This window comes from Petromyzon marinus, chromosome 22 (genome assembly GCF_048934315.1).
Source record: "Petromyzon marinus isolate PM22_M1 ecotype Great Lakes invasive population chromosome 22, UKy_Petmar_22M1.pri1.0, whole genome shotgun sequence".
Taxonomy (NCBI): domain Eukaryota; kingdom Metazoa; phylum Chordata; class Hyperoartia; order Petromyzontiformes; family Petromyzontidae; genus Petromyzon; species Petromyzon marinus.
Window position 1 is genome coordinate 14,662,258 of NC_133688.1, and position 17,148 is coordinate 14,679,405.

The window sequence follows — 17,148 nt, forward strand, 5'->3', positions numbered from 1 at the left end:
GTTGACGGAGTTGCAAAGCAAGTAGAAAAATTAAAGACCACATTGCCTGCTGCCTTCAATCCACACAACGGTCTCGTCTATTGTGGGTCTTATGAAACAGAAGAGGAAACCTTAGATCAGGTGCTAAACTTGCAATGCCACACTATAAGCCAGTTGGCCCTTGTTGATACCAAGCACCTGAGGTGACTTTGTCTTAACCCGACAAAAAGGCGATGTTTAAAGCTCAAAATCCGCCGATGTTGCTGCTTATGAAAAACAAATCAGCTTGATCAGTTTATGAAAAACAAATGCATTGTTTAAATGTATGCGGTACTGGAATTGCAATTATTATTTTAACAGATGTAAACATTTCAAAGTGCTTTTTTCTGACATAGATTAAGGAATGTCCTCTGTATTTTTTTATGCATTTGGGAAAAAATCAAGAGGTCAAAGGTTTAATGGTTAGTTAAATAAGAGGAAAATTAAATGTTAATTGTTTAGTCCTAATCTAAACACTGCCTCCTTGCCCCTACCATTTAACCTTCATTACTATGTAATTGCAGTAAGATACCATCCATTATTTACTCTGCCGGAATTAATTACGCGACAAAACCAAGTTAAATTTTCGAGCAAGTAGGACTCGCCATGGGTAAAAGATTGTAGCCTATCCACAGATAACGACGTGCGTCTGTTTACAAATTCAAGTATAATCTGCTAAGTTATCTTGAAAAACATTTTAACAAATGAGCTGGAGCGTTACCAGTTAATGACCTTGAAAGAGCAGTGAACTTGCCTTGTAACTGTACAGGTAGTACTTTATTTATTATTGGAACATTAAGCAATCAGCTGAAAATGACACCGTACATTCTGCTCCTGTTAACTAATAGTACTGCATTACCAAAACCATCACAAAGGACTCTGATCAGGAACCACAAGGGGATCCTGATAACCCTCCACTTAATGTTATTTTAAATTCGCGCATTACACAAATGAAAAGGCAATTATTCTGCACAATATGAATTTTTTAAAAGTGCATTTTAATTGAAGTATTTAAACGTTTTTCTTGGTGGTGGGAAGAAAAAACATTATAATCACGTAACTTTGTTTTACATACCATTATTTGGCAGTGTACACTGATGAATTATTGATGATTTAATAAACATATGGTGCTGATTATAATACATGGCACCATGCAAAGGGTAGAATTACTTATGTTCCTACAGAAAGAACAGCAGTGCCCTCAAGTGGATAAAACGGTATTGACTAATCAATCATATACCCAGTGGTCCTCAAAATCCTTGGGATTGTGGCCCCCCTCAATCAAAACCCTTTGCCCCCCCCCCCCTACCTCAATTACTAAGGCCACAATACAGAGATATCGCATGTCCACATTTCTAGCCCATGCGCTGTTAGTAAGGCATTTACTTGATCCTGCGACGCGGCGCTGACATTTGACATGCCTAGCGGTTCTGAACCTGTGATGCAGGCATAATGGTGGCTTTCGCGACCAATATTATCCATGACAGGAGGATTTCTCCACAACTCTGGCTGTCGCCTCATGAGGCTGGTTGTTATAATGACCGGTGAAACGTCGTACTCGAATTGAAAATGTTGCAGTGGGCTTACCCTCCAACATACCGATGTGCTGAACTAGTAACAAAATCGCTATGTTTTGTTGACGTGACCAAACTTACTCGTTGGCTGTGTCGGGTGGTGGCGGGTTTAACGACACATTTATATTTACGCGATCTAACCTCCCCCCCCCTTATCCTGTAGAACGAGTACAACATTTAAGGACACTACAGGCGTGATCGCAGCAATCGCTGCTGTTGCTGCAAGCAACATCGGGATACGCTGCACAACAAGAGACCGTCTGGCTCTGCCCCCTGTCCCCTCGAAAACCACGGTGCTTCTCAAAGCTGGAGGAACGATGAAATTGGATTTGGGGCAGCGATAGCTCCCCGACTGCGAGCGGTCCTCCATGGGTTTCCTGGTTACGAGTAAGGGGATCTTGTAGTACTTTAAACATTCATCCTGCAGACATCATTGTTCCACGGCTTGTTCTGTTATCCTTAGCCAAGGCTTACAAAGCAATCATTTTTAAAAGCCAAGAATAATAATCCTGCATATATATTTTTAATGAAATGCATTTTTTTTTTACACTCTTAACAACGGAAATTAACGTGCTCGTAGCGTACACACGGCGGTGTGGCGTTACATCTTCCTGTGCGTATTGGATCAGAGCGGCGCTACGATACCTTTGGGAAATCCACAAACGCTAATTCTGCTCAAGAATAGACTCTCTCTCTCCCCGGCGTGGCTCGCCCATGCGTATGTTGGGACTGCATCTCAACATTGACATTTACACTAGACCGCCAAGCCTCTGGTGCCCACTTTGAGCCAATGGAAGGGTCCATCAGGACGGAGTCCCCAGCAGAAGCGGTGTCTGTGATGTTCCTGATCTACCTCTCAGCTGGATGGCGTATCTACGTGTACTGGGCAGCCCTTTCGTGGATCCGCTGTTGGATGAGGCCCTCATCACACCGTTGAAAAAGAGCTTTGCAGCTCATCGGATTCCTCCGGTATAAATATTCTGATTCCGATATTGACCATTCTGCTGTCCCCGACATGGGCACGTCACCTATAACACCTGGTATTCATGACGCCCATCCAAGCACTGTCCAGGTTCAATAGCACTGCATGATGTATTCGTTCAGAATTATATATGGTATATATATACTGTATGCATTCAAGTGTAAATAAAATACCTCTTCATTGTATTCTTGTAAAGTATTCATCAAGAACTTTCAAAATTCCACATCTGCCAAAACGCAGCAAGTTAATAACTGGTATCACTGTAAATCTTTTCTGCATAGCTGTGATGCGGGAAACACTCTTTAAAACGCTCAAATAATCCCATGTGCTCCACTCCACGAACAATGTTCAACACCATACCCGGGTCAGTGACCGACAGGAATTCTCTCCAAACTCGACAGGGTGGTCCAGACGTCCTATAACCCACATTTCATTCTCTAAAATGTCAAGTTTTTTTTAAGGGTTATTCAAAACAGAAATGAATATGCAAAGGAAAAAATTTTTAGCGGTTCATTAATTGGGGGTCAAGACATCTGGACCACCCTGTAAAGCAGTGTCATGTTATTGTGTTGCTAAAGCTGCGTTGGGACACATTTGCATTTTCAATTAGAAATTAGACTTGGAACGTTTTTGCACAATACACTGCAGATTGGTTTGGTGCTGTAAAAAGCGTATAACTCCTTGTGTATTATCATCTTCCTATGAACTACATACACAAATACAAATTAACAATCTTTTTTCAATCCCCTGCTGGATGGCCCTTCCACACCGCGTTCGGTAGGATTGCCACCTGTTCCGGTTTTCCCAGGGATCATACTCTCGAGACAGCTGGGGAAATCTTTTAAGTTCTCTCTTCTTCCTGTATTGAGATATTCTTCTTCTCATGCACGTCAGTTGGCAACCCAGCATAAGGGTTGTTTGACCATACTTTACCACGTTGGTCAGTGCAGGTTGGCGAAGGTGGTGTGGTGGGCAAACAGACCTCAGTTCAGATATCACCACGAATCGCACGCATGGCCAGACATCGAACTTAAGTGGCCAGGTTCGAAGTGCAGTGGGGGCAACCATTGGACCACGCTGCTCCACTTCCAAAATACAACTGCTTTGCGTTGTTGTCATTCGCCTGCACCTCCGACTAGCAAGGTTGGCTACGTACGGTGCGAAAGAAGTCCAACATACGTACATACAACTTGCAGCGTAGTCAGTGCTTCATAAAAAAAAAAATGTCAACGCACGAGATAAACGTGTGCAAAATTAACGGAACGAAACAATTAAACCACACGACGACAATACAACCATGCATGTTTATTCGCAAACTTTTACAACATGAGAAACCCAACCACATATATTCGCACAAGCACTGTAACAAAGTCTGAAAGTTATTCGCCTTTTTAAGATACATAATTGAGCGACGTGTGCGTGCAACACACACTGCAACTAAAGTCTTTACTTAAGAGTAGAACATGCTTGTGCGGTAAAGCAGTTGTACCTTTTCTAAAGAAAACAATACAAAGGCACCTTGTTAATAATCATAAGGAGATCCAGGTGGTACAATTATACCACAAAGTAGCCTTTTCCCGGTCTGCACAAGATCGATGCAATACCGAACATCACTAACGTATTAGCCAAGGCAATGCATGCTCTTTTGCACTACCCAGTGGTCATTCAGCTCCTTACCATATAATCAATTAACCAACGCTGTTTATTCAAGGGCACACACCCGGGGCAAACCTTCCAAGAGTGAATCACATGCAAATTGCATGCAAATCAGCAGATAGTTGTAAGCAAAAGGAGCGAATTATTTAAATGTTGAAAATCAAGTACAGGACATTTTTTTGAACCTATATTTTCACTTAGAATTAACAACTTTGGCAGTTCATGCAGTCCCAATTGTCAACTATAATCAGAACAAGGTTTTATATTTGCTTAAACTCTATTGTACAAACTGTGTATTGAACTTCTTTCGCACTGTACGAAGCCAACCATGCTAATCGGAGGTGTTGATTGCCTGGCTTGGCTGATAGTATCAGCAACAGGTCAAGTCAGGCCTGAATGCTAATACCTGCTCTTTCCCTGCCAAGTAAAAATGTTGGAAAAACGAAATATAGCCATTCACAGATGAGTTGAGTTTCTACGTTGCCACTGCATGAACTAAAGCTAAACATGTTCTCACATTGTGACTAACCACATCACTGTGAACGTACTGCGCATCCCAACTACTGCACACGTGTTTAAAATGTGCAAACGTCACGACTGCTTGAAACGAGCGCTTTATTTACGTCACTAATTTGTAGCCCACACATAATTCGATGTTTTTAACCTTATGCACATCGTCTCTAAGTACAACTTCTAGTAGCTCAATGCCACGGACTTCTCGAACACTTTTGCACGGAGTTAGCTGCGAGATTATCAAGTTACAGCCGGAGATGTTCACAAGTCAGTCACGTAACCAACACTGACCCATAACGGATCACCCCGATCAAAGCTGCACAACTCATGTGCGGGACTTGCGTGGTAGTTTGTCAAACGAAGCCCAACCTTGACATACAAAGGATGAGGGAATTAACGTTAAACTGATGTCCCCTGGCAGGACCCATGAGCAGCAACGGAAACACAAGGCAGACCCCCAACTTGTACAATGGGGCCGATTCACAAGCAGCTTTAGCCAACACCTGGGAAATGTTTCAAATTGGCGTTAAAAGATCACGCGGGGTGAGAGTTTGTGGTACATTTTCATGCATTAAACGCCGACCCAAATTCACCTCATCCCCTCCTCCTCGGTCTTAATCAGACCTCTCATTACGAAAATACCTCAATTAATTATAAGGTCTAACAGGTGAATAGGAATTTACTGTAAAGCATGCCCTGGTTTATCGTGTAGTATATCAAACAGGCTCCCAAAAGACCTGGTGTTTATGCCGGCCCAATACCTCCGCCAAGCACATTCATTGTTTTTTGCTGCAACACAAAATAATAATGCAAAAGCTTGCAACCCCTTCTGCAGAGGTTCAACACACCGAAAAAATTGGTGAAACGTGCCACGTCGATTTAACGCTTCCAATTCCATTTTACACGACAAAAACAGCTTTTCCACATTCAATACAAATTAAAAAGATTACAAGATTTTGGGAGAATTTTTTTTACTAAACTTTTAAAACAGAAAATACAAACCCATGCATGGCAGCAACGTAAATTATGCATTGCGCGGAAATATTAAACTACACCGTTAACTGACTCCTCCTTAATATACATTTCATGAACACAATGTGCACCGTTTAATTAACAATTTGATACCTAACGTTTATTTACTTCTAATATTTTTTATATATGCTAGGTTTATTTAAGAATGTGTAATTATATCACCGAGTATGGTAATGTAAGTAGTGGTTTTAATGCAGAGTAAGAACATGAAATTTTAGCAACAAGGAATGTAGACCTTCACACTTTTAATACATAGTTTGAGCAAGACTAAATGTATTAATGTCCACACACCACAATTTTATTATTGCTCCGTTGTTTGGTCACGATTGGCATACGAATGGATGTATTTACCTAATATAATACGGAGCTATTAAAACACTGTTGAATACGCTTTCTCATTAACTTTACATAAGCGCACCACACAATTTCCAAAATAAAATTTTCTTAACAATGCTTAATCTCACACCATTAGTTTTCAGCACATTACTTAAAAATACTTGCTTTTTTAAAATAAATATATGAAGGTAACGTTTTCGAAACACAGTATTTTAAGAACTGTGTACGCAGTGATAACTGTACTACAAATATTAGTGGGTGGATTATACGTGAACATTCACTTAATTCAGATTATACGCGAATCTGAAAGAAACATTCTATGAAAAGGTTTCGTTTCTGATCGCACCTATTACGCTAGTCTGCGAGTAGGGGGTGACAATTTCTGTGTGTAATCCGAATTGAATAATTTGTGGATAAATTTCGAATTTGCCAAGTTTTGACTGCCACTGCACATGATTGTCCAAGTCTTGCGAATGGCATCATGGTATCCTTAACGTCCACTGTGTGAACCAGATGGCGCATTTTTGCGGTTCATACACCCACAGTATTAATCAGGGCAGCATCTGGATTCGAATTGTGAACCTCTGCAGCAAGTGGCAAACGCTGTACCGCTATCCCACGTCACCCCCCCCACCCCCCATTTAGGTGAAAATGTTGCAGGTCGGGCTGTGGTTTTGTACTCTGCCTACCTCCCAATTGTCTAAACATGTTATTTTAAAAGTAGATTACTTACTCCAGTTAAATATATTTGTTTTTCAATGTCAGTGGGCACAGGCTGCCAGGAAGAACCTATAAACTATCACTCTTGCAGCGAATCGTGCAGGGTTACTTGAACGGCAACACCGGTAAAACAAAAAAAAAACTAAAACCCGCTGAAAGCAACAACCGACAGAAAATAAATAATCAATACTGTTACTAAAAGTAACAATGTTTCTTCATTTAAAAAAAATTCGTATTGTGTAATCTCAATTAAATTCTTACCACATTCAAACATATATGTAAATAGCCGGTGTACAACATATATTAGCTCCGCAATTCAATTTATTTACTATTAACTTGTTGTGACAGCATACCTTGTGTAAGACACAAAGTGACTTTTGGCATTTTAGATACATATATACAAGCACTGTGTACGAACTACAGCAAAAGGAGTACACTATTCAGGATTGAGAGCTGACGTTTCACACTTTGCCAAAGCGATTACAGCAGCGCTTAAAGCCAAGTCTCTTTTCTTTTTTTGAACACTTAGCATTTGCTGGCCACACGTTTTTGTTAAGTTTGCTCGATGAAAACCTACGGTGAATACAGACCGGACACGAAACACCAAGTCTCCATTCAGCCGAGAGAAAAAAAAATACATCTTGTGTTTTACTACCACGCAAACCAAGTCAAGTGTGGCAAATAGTGTGCAATGAAAGTCACAGTACATCAGTGCAATAAACATTAACACCATCGACCACACATCACAGTGTAGGGGGATTTTAGAACACAAGGGGCCGTCTGTTTTCCACAAAACACCTGGCATTAAGTGGCACTGCTTAGTCGCCAATTAAAGCTGTGTATATATGTCTACAAAATGAAACCAAAGTTTGTAAGGTGTGAAGTGTAATTACGATGTTGCTTCATTCTGAATACAATTGTGAAAATGTTCAACGAATATACTTAAATACCTCCCATAGCGTTGACATGCATTGTTCACTATTGCAGTGAAAATGGAATGGAGCAGGTTTTTTTTCTAGCCATTCACAACAACTGCACAACCCCAAGTGTGCAGAGGGGGGGGGGGGGTGGTCATGAAAAAAACTATAAGATACACAATTTTGCATTGTTTAGCTAGCCTCAATATCACAGCAACTGTATACCCACTAGTTATCATAGGATAAAATAAATTAAAATAATGTTCAGTACCACATTTTGCCTTTTTTTGTAAAATAACACATTGTGTGCAATGAAAGAAGTTTAAAGGTCTAACTTTAATGAGGATCGCGTATTCTTCAAACTATTTCCTTCAGAAGCCACCTTTAATCCAGCTCTCAATGTCTATTGATCACAAACGTGGAAAACGCCTAACAATATACATATCGGCCGAGGTAAATAGCAGACAAGGAATGCCGGAATGGAATGGCATCCGAGCGATAGCAGATGTGAGGACTGTTGACCCGAGGCATGTGAACACCGTCCTTAAACGCATTTCACGAGCCAATCCCACTGTGACGTCACGCTCTGCAGACCAGCCACGAATTGGTCCCACAATATCAACGGGGCTGGCTCGTGAACGTGGCATTAACGTGAGCTGCTGCGAATCGGCTTACAAGTCAACCACCCCGGAACTCTTGTGCGAGCCGAGGCGAGCCTGGCGGTGGCTGTGCATGCTTCTTAAACGACCGGTGCAAAAGTGCCGCACGCTCAGTTGCGCGTGGACCGGTACGGAGGGCTGGGCTGGTCGGTCTGCCCCTCAGGCTCTGTCCGCAATCCGAGGCCCGCCCTGGAACACTGCGGCTGGGTGGCCGTCGCTCCCGCCGCCGATTGTCCCTCCGCGCCGTGCTGCTCGCCCGTGCTTCTCAAGGCTCTCAAGGCGCCGTCCCACTCAACCATCTCCGGGTGCTGGAACTTCCCTGCGAGCGTGGAGATTCGCGCAAACACTCTAATGCAGCGAATTGAAAATAGATTTTTTTTTTTTATTATTCGAGAGTTGATTCTGTACTATTTTACAGCACGCTCGCCAAATCGAGTTAATGTACATTATGCTTCCGAGTCTAGTACGTTTGTAATGTTTAAACATTTAATCATAAACAAATCAACAACTGGTATGCAATCGAAACGTCGTACTCTGTTATTTCATTTATTTCCTTTCCACGTGACTTTGCCGTAAGAACCAAAGAGTAATTCCTGCAGTCACGAAAGCTTTAAATCAAGTTTGGTGTCTCTTACCTTTAAATAAATGGTGAAAACTAAAAAAAACATTCATATACAAGTATATAGAAACGTGTTATCTGTGGTATAAAAATATCCATATATGTTGGAATTAAGTACAGTTCTCATATTGCCAGAATATAATTTTTTTTTCAAATTATAAGAATCACCTCTGCAAGATCACCTTTGTAACAGAGCTGTTGCTCAATTGCACTTGCGTGTTTGTGCCACATATACATTACCTTCTGTGGAGTTGTAAAAATCCTGGAGCTCTCCCGGACGATGGTGAGTCTGCTCATACTCGTACGCCTGAAAGATCATCTCAAATCGATCCAGGTCCTTCACGAGCTTGGCCTCCGCAGACCTCTGATATTCGTACTCCTTTGAGTAAAACAAAACAAAAAATGCAGAAGCTAAAGGATGTGATTTGACAGCGATTCACTCACAAACCCAAGTGAAGATTTAAACCTTGCTTTTAAGATTCCCCAGAGCAAGTGGCTTTGCTGTGGAATGAGGATTGTGTGGACATGTTACCTCATGTATGAAAGCAATGCAATCATTGCCGAAGGTATACATGGTACATACCTCCCACAAGCTATAAAGTTCCTTTCCAATTTCTTCATCTACCAAGGTTGAAATGTGTTTCATGGCATCCTACAAATGGGAAAAAAAACATTTGCATTGCAGTTTAAAGGTGCAGTGTCATTTCAAATGTTAACTCTTTTCAACATTTGTGCAGTACCTTCAAATGTACGAGTCTGTTTCAATACTTAACAAAGTGTATACAGAAAATACACAGGCAGAACAACAATTTGCACGGTGAGGATTCTTTTAAACTTACACAAATAAAAACGTACCTAAATGCCATCAGACTATAACCAAAAGTCAAATGATTGCTATAAAATTAGAAAATATTGTAAAAATTAAGGGCCAGACACAAAAGCCTTCAATATGTTACTTTGTGAGCATTAGTTGTGTACTCTGTACCAGAGCATCAACCAATCATAGTGCAACAACATAAGCAAGATACCTCTTCTCTGCGATGTTTTTCCTCCTTGCTGACGTTATCAGCTGGTGCAATGTCCCCCACAATCGACTCTGCCATGTCATGCACCAGAGCCAGCTTCATGCATCTACACAATAACTGTCATTATCACATGGGCCATCCCCACATTTCCTGAGATTCATTGCTACTAAGAAATGGAAAACCATCCCAACTTTAAAGGAATGTTTACATTTCGCTGTAGCTGTTTTGGACGGATAAAAGACAGTTAACAATGTTTTTACTGGAAGATGCATTTTGTCGTGAAATGCTGTGAATGGAAAGGGCTGGTGCCCAGTTTTACATAACAGTTGACACGAAAATATTACATAACTTCTACAAGAATGGAATAATGTCTCTCAATGTCAGTACTTGGTTTTTGCTAAACGCTGCTATGAGGCTTCACGTAAACAACGCGATTCTACGTAAAAACTGTCCAAAGTTTGTTTTAAATATTTGCAAAACTATGAGGAAAGTTCACTTATCTACATGCCAATAACTGTTAAACGGCAAGTTCACAATCCAATGCAACACACTCACTTGTCCTTGTTGAGACACTCATCACGAATGAGGAAAGCCAAAATGGCCATCCTGTACATGTGGTCGGCCACACTTTCTGGGTCTGGCACCCTTCTGTAGATCCATCCAGTCCGTTTGACGTTCTGAAATAGAGGTCAAGGTATCAGCTTTAGTCAAGCTCAAACAATAGGCGAGATGTCCGCATCGGAGCTATGGTTTGCCCTGCGTGCAAGAGGGGACTGTCCAAGTCCCGTCATGGTGTAGATGTAAACATGCTGGATTTAAAGTGCAGAGTTACGAGCTACAATTCCCACCAAAGGTGCTTGAAACATTATCCAAGGTTCTTTAATACGCTGTATGCACGTGCCCATGCAGAAAAGTGATATAACTGCACTCAAGTCAGTGGCTTTTAACTTCTAGTGCAACAAATTCTGGGACTCCCACTTGACTGCCACCAAGACAGGGGAGACATCTTTAAAATAAGGTGGAGAGAGTGAAAAACGGCGTGCAGGGCACATACATATTTTACACCACACTCCATTCACTCTGGTGTACTGTAGTTTCCAAGTAATATTCAAAATCTGAATAATTTCTATCATGCGGTTACATGTTATGTAAATAACAAACCCAAATGCAATAAAGATCAAGTCGCAAATTGAGGGGAGAGAATGCTTCAGGGTAGAGACAACCCATGCACTGCAGGAACCGGTTAAAGTATTTTGTGCATGATAACAGTCCCAGGAGAAGGCTGCCTGGCACAGTTGTATGCCATCTCCAGATGCCGGAGGCCATGATAAAAAATGCAAAGAAGATGTCAACACAGATACATCAAATGCTTTCAGCTCAAGCGACAGTAGGACGTCAGCTATCAAGGTTAATGTTAATGGTATGTAATAACTTGCGTTTTTGTTTCTTTCGGTAACGTCACGCAAATATAATTTTTTTTAAAGAATAATACAAGACCGCTTGTGTTGCGATCGAAACGTCGTGGGTTTTTTATTTTATTTTAAATTTATTTCTATTTACTTGCAATTTAGTTTACTATTTTTATTTTTTATTGGAGGTTTTTTTGCTTTTATTATTTTTTTCTTTCTATTTTTCTATTTATGTGACTTTACCGAAAGAATCAAGAATATGAATTCCTGCAGTCACAAAAGATATAAGTCAAAATGAAATAACTTGTAAAACAGATGTTGAAACGTGTTAAATGGTATTCTAGCCAATGTACAATTCAGCCAAAATGCTTCCATGTTTCAAATCCAAGGCTTTGTATTCATACACAACATCATTACACTAAACAAATGCCATGTATTTTGCCCAGACATAACTGAAAAGTAAAATCACTCCTCCCACTGGAATTATTCACCAACAATGATTTACAATGGGTATTAACCAAACACTCTAAAACACGTTTTTAAATGTGGAGGAAAAAACTGGAGGACCCAGAGAAAAATCCACATGACCACAGGGAGAACATGCAAACTCCAAAAATACATGCGTCAGGGTTGGGCACGAACCCACGACCTCCTGTATACCAGGTGAGGAAATTAACATTGCCACCGTGGTGCCGCAAAATTATAAATGATTGATGCGTGCCATTGGAGAGGCGCTGGGGGGGTAGCCACATCAGTGATATAATGACCATTAATAAACGTGGGCCGAGGCAGGTGATGTCACGAGAAGGGATGATGAATGGTGGTCAAGACTAACAATTGAGTGGCAACTAAAGGAGGGAAAATGCCCCCGAATATATCTATCTACTGCAGAGATGGAGCCATGAGACCATCTCTTGTCCAGGACCTAGATGGATGTTGCATCGCAAGACCATGAAATGTCAACAGATTGGGGAGGCTTCTTCCAGCAGTAGATAGATCTGAGCTGATGATTGTGACTAAAATATACCTTAGGTGGTGTCATTAGAAAGTTCTTGCTTTGGCCCAAATGTTGCATTCCCAATTAGAAGCAGGAAACTTGCTTTGTCCATTTAATCCATAATGAACAAATTACTCTCAGTCATCGGTCTATTGGATTTTTAGACCACTAATATCTAGCAGCATTTGGCTAAGCAAGCAATCCCTGGACCGGTTTTGACTTTCTGTGTCTCATCAGTAAAGTCAAGCTTGTTAATAAATATGCTGCTGGGTTACCAGATGTTATTGGCAAGAGCAAACCATATTAAAGATTTGTCTTGTTGAAAGCAAAAAGTTATTTATATACAAACTCAATGACCGTTGCTGTGGAGCATTAAGGATATTTATAAGCGGAACTCTGTTCTCTCTCTAAAGCATAGACAGTAGACTCTCGATTATCTGCTTTTATCCGATTTGCGGATTAATCACATACTTGAGATTTTTACATAAATAAATAACTCATGGATTTCCCCTTATTATTTTTCTATCTACGTGGCTTTACCGAAAGACCAAAAGAATATATAATCTAAAAACAGTTATACACTTATTCTTGGAAATGTGTATTATAAGTCACGTGCTTAAACCGAACAAATGTTGCTCCGGTTAATCCAAAAGCCACGTGATCGGCCCTACAGTTCAGTAGCTGCAACATGTTTACAACAGTGGGCGGAGTTTGATTTGATTTTCATCGGCATGGCCCTGCGATCCACTTCGTGGGCCGAGTCTTCTGCGCGGAATCGGGGAAGTATTATCACGGAGCATGCCCATCGATTGGTCGATCATTAGTATTGTATACCTATATTTGTGGCTTCTGGCAGAGATCCGGGGAAATTTATATTTTTGAATTATCCTCAATTTTGAATTATCCTCGGCCGTTCTCCCCATCATTAGCACGGAAATCGAGAGTCTACTACACTGTTTAGTTCATCGGTATGTTATACCCGTCTGTAAATCCCACAGACTAATAGGGGGGGGGGGGGAAACACTTGTACTTTTTACTCAATTGTAATTACACACGGTAGTTACTTGCAGACCGGGACGGAGTAGTGAAGTCACCTCGTGCCGCACACGGACACTTGCCGTATAAAGGTTGAAATGAGAGATGACAGGGCGCTTTGAGATGCGAAGGAATTCAAACGCCCTATAAATGCCAAAAAATTTACTTTAAAGTTGTGGATGATTCTACCCACCCATCTCATCATTACTGCACTGTGTTCAACCACTCCACTGGCAGGTCACGATATTCTGCTTCTGCACTCTCACTTCTCGATTCTTACATGTATTCCCATAGTCTCTTTTTGCCAAAAACTCCTAAATGAGACCTTGCTCAATTCGTAATCACTCGCATCCATTTCAACGGTTGATTGTGCCGTGTTGTGGCTGGCCGTTTTTAAAAAAATAATAATGGTTCACAGCAGCTCGTCAGCTGCCTTGCGTCATTAAATTAACGCAAAGGAAAAAGATACAATTATAAATCATGTATAATTAATTATAATCGCAGCCAATCGCATGCAGGATTGAAGGTCACAATTATTGTATTTAGATCCACGAATCGATTCTCGTTATCCCAATGCGGTTTGGGTACTGTAGCCTTTTGTTACCGGCAGAGGCGCTGCGGTTAAACTCTGCGAACCTGCAAATGTTACACAAACTCATCGCGTTTCAATGAACCACCTACAGCACCGCGCATGTGAACTGGGGCTGTACGCCCCGACTACGATTCAACTCGATTCCTCCACCTATGATCGGTACAGGAATCAAATGTACAAATCGTTACTTTTATTTTATGATGCCTCCTTTGCCAGTAACAAGAATTAGTAAATAGGTTTTACCCTTTGTAACTGGCACAAAAAAAACTGACACCTTTATTCAAGGCATCATGTCTGCAATAACCACAACACAAGCAGTCAAAATGCAAACAAAAAGACAACTCTGATAATAATATGCACTGTCATTGAATTTGAAGCCGTCTCGGGTGTGGACCAATCAAATTCAATGACAGTGCATATTATTATCAGAGTTGTCTTTTTTGTTTGCATTTTGACTGCTTGTGTTGTGGTTATTACAGACATGATGCCTTGAATAAAGGTGTCAGTTTTTTGTGCCAGTTAAAAGGGTAAAAACCTATTACTAAATCGTTACTTGCTTGCTTACCACAGTACAGTTACAAATGTAAAGAGCAATTAACACAACCACAATGTTTTTTTACCTCCACGCCCGTCAAACACTGCCTTCAAATAAAATTATCGGCGACGTTTCGTGCAACGGCCCTTGTTCGTGTCAAAATGTGGAATGAAACTGAAACACAGCTGCCGGCGGCGGCTGTGACTAGGCCCGACTGTGGGGCCGCGGTTGTTTAGGGGGGGGGGGGTTACGTTGGGGCGACGTTCGTTGATGTCGGGCGACGCCAGGCGACGTCGGTACAGAAGCAGCAGACAACGTCGAGCGGGAGGGGTGGTGAGGAATGGCGCCGCCTCAACAACGCGAAACACGAACCTTCAGCTGCCCGACAACTTTGATGAACTCGAAGAGCTTCTGCATCCGCGTGGCTCCTGACGCCATCTCGAGCTGCTGCGACGGCGACACGAGAGACACGCTGGCGCCCCCGCCAACTCCGGCCGGCAGTGCCAACGAGGCTGGTGCCACGCACGTACGCGAGGTTTTTTTTTCTCTTTTCCCCCCGCCGAGTTACGAGCGCAATGAATGGGGGAGGTGGGATCCGCGTTAGCCAAGGCGGACTTGTCTCCTTACAGTAGTGACGTCATGTCGGGGAGCGACGTGACGACACTTCCGCAGAGATTTGACGCAACGTCCGCCACCCCTCGCCCCCCCCTTCGCGCCCCCCCCCCCTCGCTCCCCCCCCCTTCCCTGCCCCCCCTCGCGCCCCCCACCCCTTCGCCCCCCCCCCAACCCTCTCGCGCCAACAAGCTAGACGTGACGTCACCCCACAGATAACGGATATAGAGTTGTGATGACGTCACGACTGCGTGATCGATTGCCGCAGTGTGAAACGCTGCCGGGTGACGTCATAGCGAGTTAGAAAAATATATATTTTTTAAATATTCATTTGACGATCTAGAAGGCGTCTCATTAATTGACCCTCCACCAGGAAGCTAATCGATTAATTGTCACTATTCAATTGTGCTTTATATACATATCTTTCGTTTTGCCGCCTCGTTTACGTTATCGACATCGGCACTGAGAGAGCTTTTTGGGGGCCTCCCTAAAGGTGAAATAATTTTAGTGGGTGATCTAAATTGGAATTGGCTAAACCCGCCGGCCGTGGCCACAAATTTTACAGATGAATTTAACTTGTTTCAAGTAATAAATGTCCCCACAAGACCCAACCTAAAAAATCCGGGACAGTCAACTCTGCTTGACGTCCTATTGACAAATGCCCCTCACAATTTCGCACTGACTGGTGTTCTGGGTAATAACCTTAGTGATCACTCCTTCATTTTTGGTGTGAGATCATCAGCCAGACCCAAAGCCCCCCCTAAAATTGTTGAGAAGCACTCTTTGAGGCACTTCAGCACTCAGGCATTTACAAATGATGTGCTTCACTCGGATATTGATAAGGTCTGTGATATCCCCAACCTGACTACGGCTTGGGAGACTTTCAGGTACACGTTTCTCCAAATTCTTAACAAACATGCTCCGTTGGTTAGATTTAAAACTAAAGGCAACCGCCCACCATGGTATGATCCTTTGATTACAAAGCTCATGAAAACTAGGGACAAGGCTTGGGCATGTGCTCAGAAAAGTAATTTGGTAAATGACTGGCTAGAATACAGGATTTTAAGGAATAGATGCGTAAAAAATGCGGCATGCAAAAAATGACTATTTTTCCTCCACTCTCCTGGAATCACATGGAAATGCCAGGATTTTTTGGAAAACAATCAAATCTATCGAAAAGGCATCCAAAACAGAAAATCTGCCCGTTGAGCTTCACCGAAATGGGGAATATTTTTCAGATCCCCAAAAAATAGATGACAATTTTAACCTTCATTTTTCTGAAGCTGGTAATCTTTTTGATAATGTATTGGGAGTCACCCCTGCTCCTGCAAATTCCTACACCCCTGTCCAAACATTAAAGAATTTAGTTTCCAACCAATCCACTAAAGTAATGTTCTGAAACAACTGTCCTACCTCAAAGGGTCCTCCTCTACCGGAGCAGATAGTTTTTCCGTCTTTGCTCTACTAACTGTTGGTCACCTAATATACAAACCTATAGCCCATATTTTCAACCTGTCCATCAAAGAAGCATCAGTTCCTCTAGAATGGAAACATTCCTATGTCCGTCCACTTCACAAAGGGGGCCCTAAAGATGATCCCAATAACTACCGACCTATCTCAATTTTGTCCCCATTGATGAACATTTTTGAAAAATTATTGAACTACCAAATTAGCAGTTTCCTGTCCACCAACAATCTACTACATCTAAAACAATCTGGGTTCCGGAAAAAATACAGCACCACATCTGCTGCATTAGACTCTTTGAATCAAATTTACAATAGCCTTGATAATAAGCAGTACTGTGCCTGTCTTTTTCTTGACCTGTCCAAAGCTTTTGATACAGTTGACCACAACACCCTGCTTAGTAAACTAAGTTGCCTCGGTTTTTCCGAGAACACAGTACAATGGTTAAAAAAT

General features: G+C 41.8%; 1 protein-coding gene across 1 annotated transcript; it reads right to left on the bottom strand.

Annotated features, from left to right (window-relative positions):
• Positions 1–8,065: 8,065 nt before the first annotated feature.
• HDDC2 (HD domain containing 2) lies at positions 8,066–15,212 on the bottom strand. Its single transcript, XM_032958959.2, has 6 exons — positions 14,992–15,212; positions 10,607–10,728; positions 10,055–10,157; positions 9,610–9,678; positions 9,267–9,405; positions 8,066–8,726 (listed from the first exon to the last, which is right to left on the bottom strand). The coding sequence occupies exons 1-6, from the start codon at positions 15,055–15,057 to the stop codon at positions 8,518–8,520; spliced, it is 708 nt and encodes a 235-aa protein (XP_032814850.1). The 5' UTR covers positions 15,058–15,212; the 3' UTR covers positions 8,066–8,517.
• Between the last annotated feature and the right edge of the window lie 1,936 nt (positions 15,213–17,148).

Coding starts and splice junctions, on each gene's coding strand:
- HDDC2 (XM_032958959.2), bottom strand. CDS start 15,057: ATGGCGTCAGGAGCCACGCGGATGCAGAAGCTCTTCGAGTTCATCAAA. Junction 9,406..9,609: donor AACTTTATAGCTTGTGGGAG/GTATGTACCATG, acceptor TTTTACTCAAAG/GAGTACGAATATCAGAGGTC. Junction 8,727..9,266: donor TTTTTACAACTCCACAGAAG/GTAATGTATATG, acceptor CCACGCTCGCAG/GGAAGTTCCAGCACCCGGAG.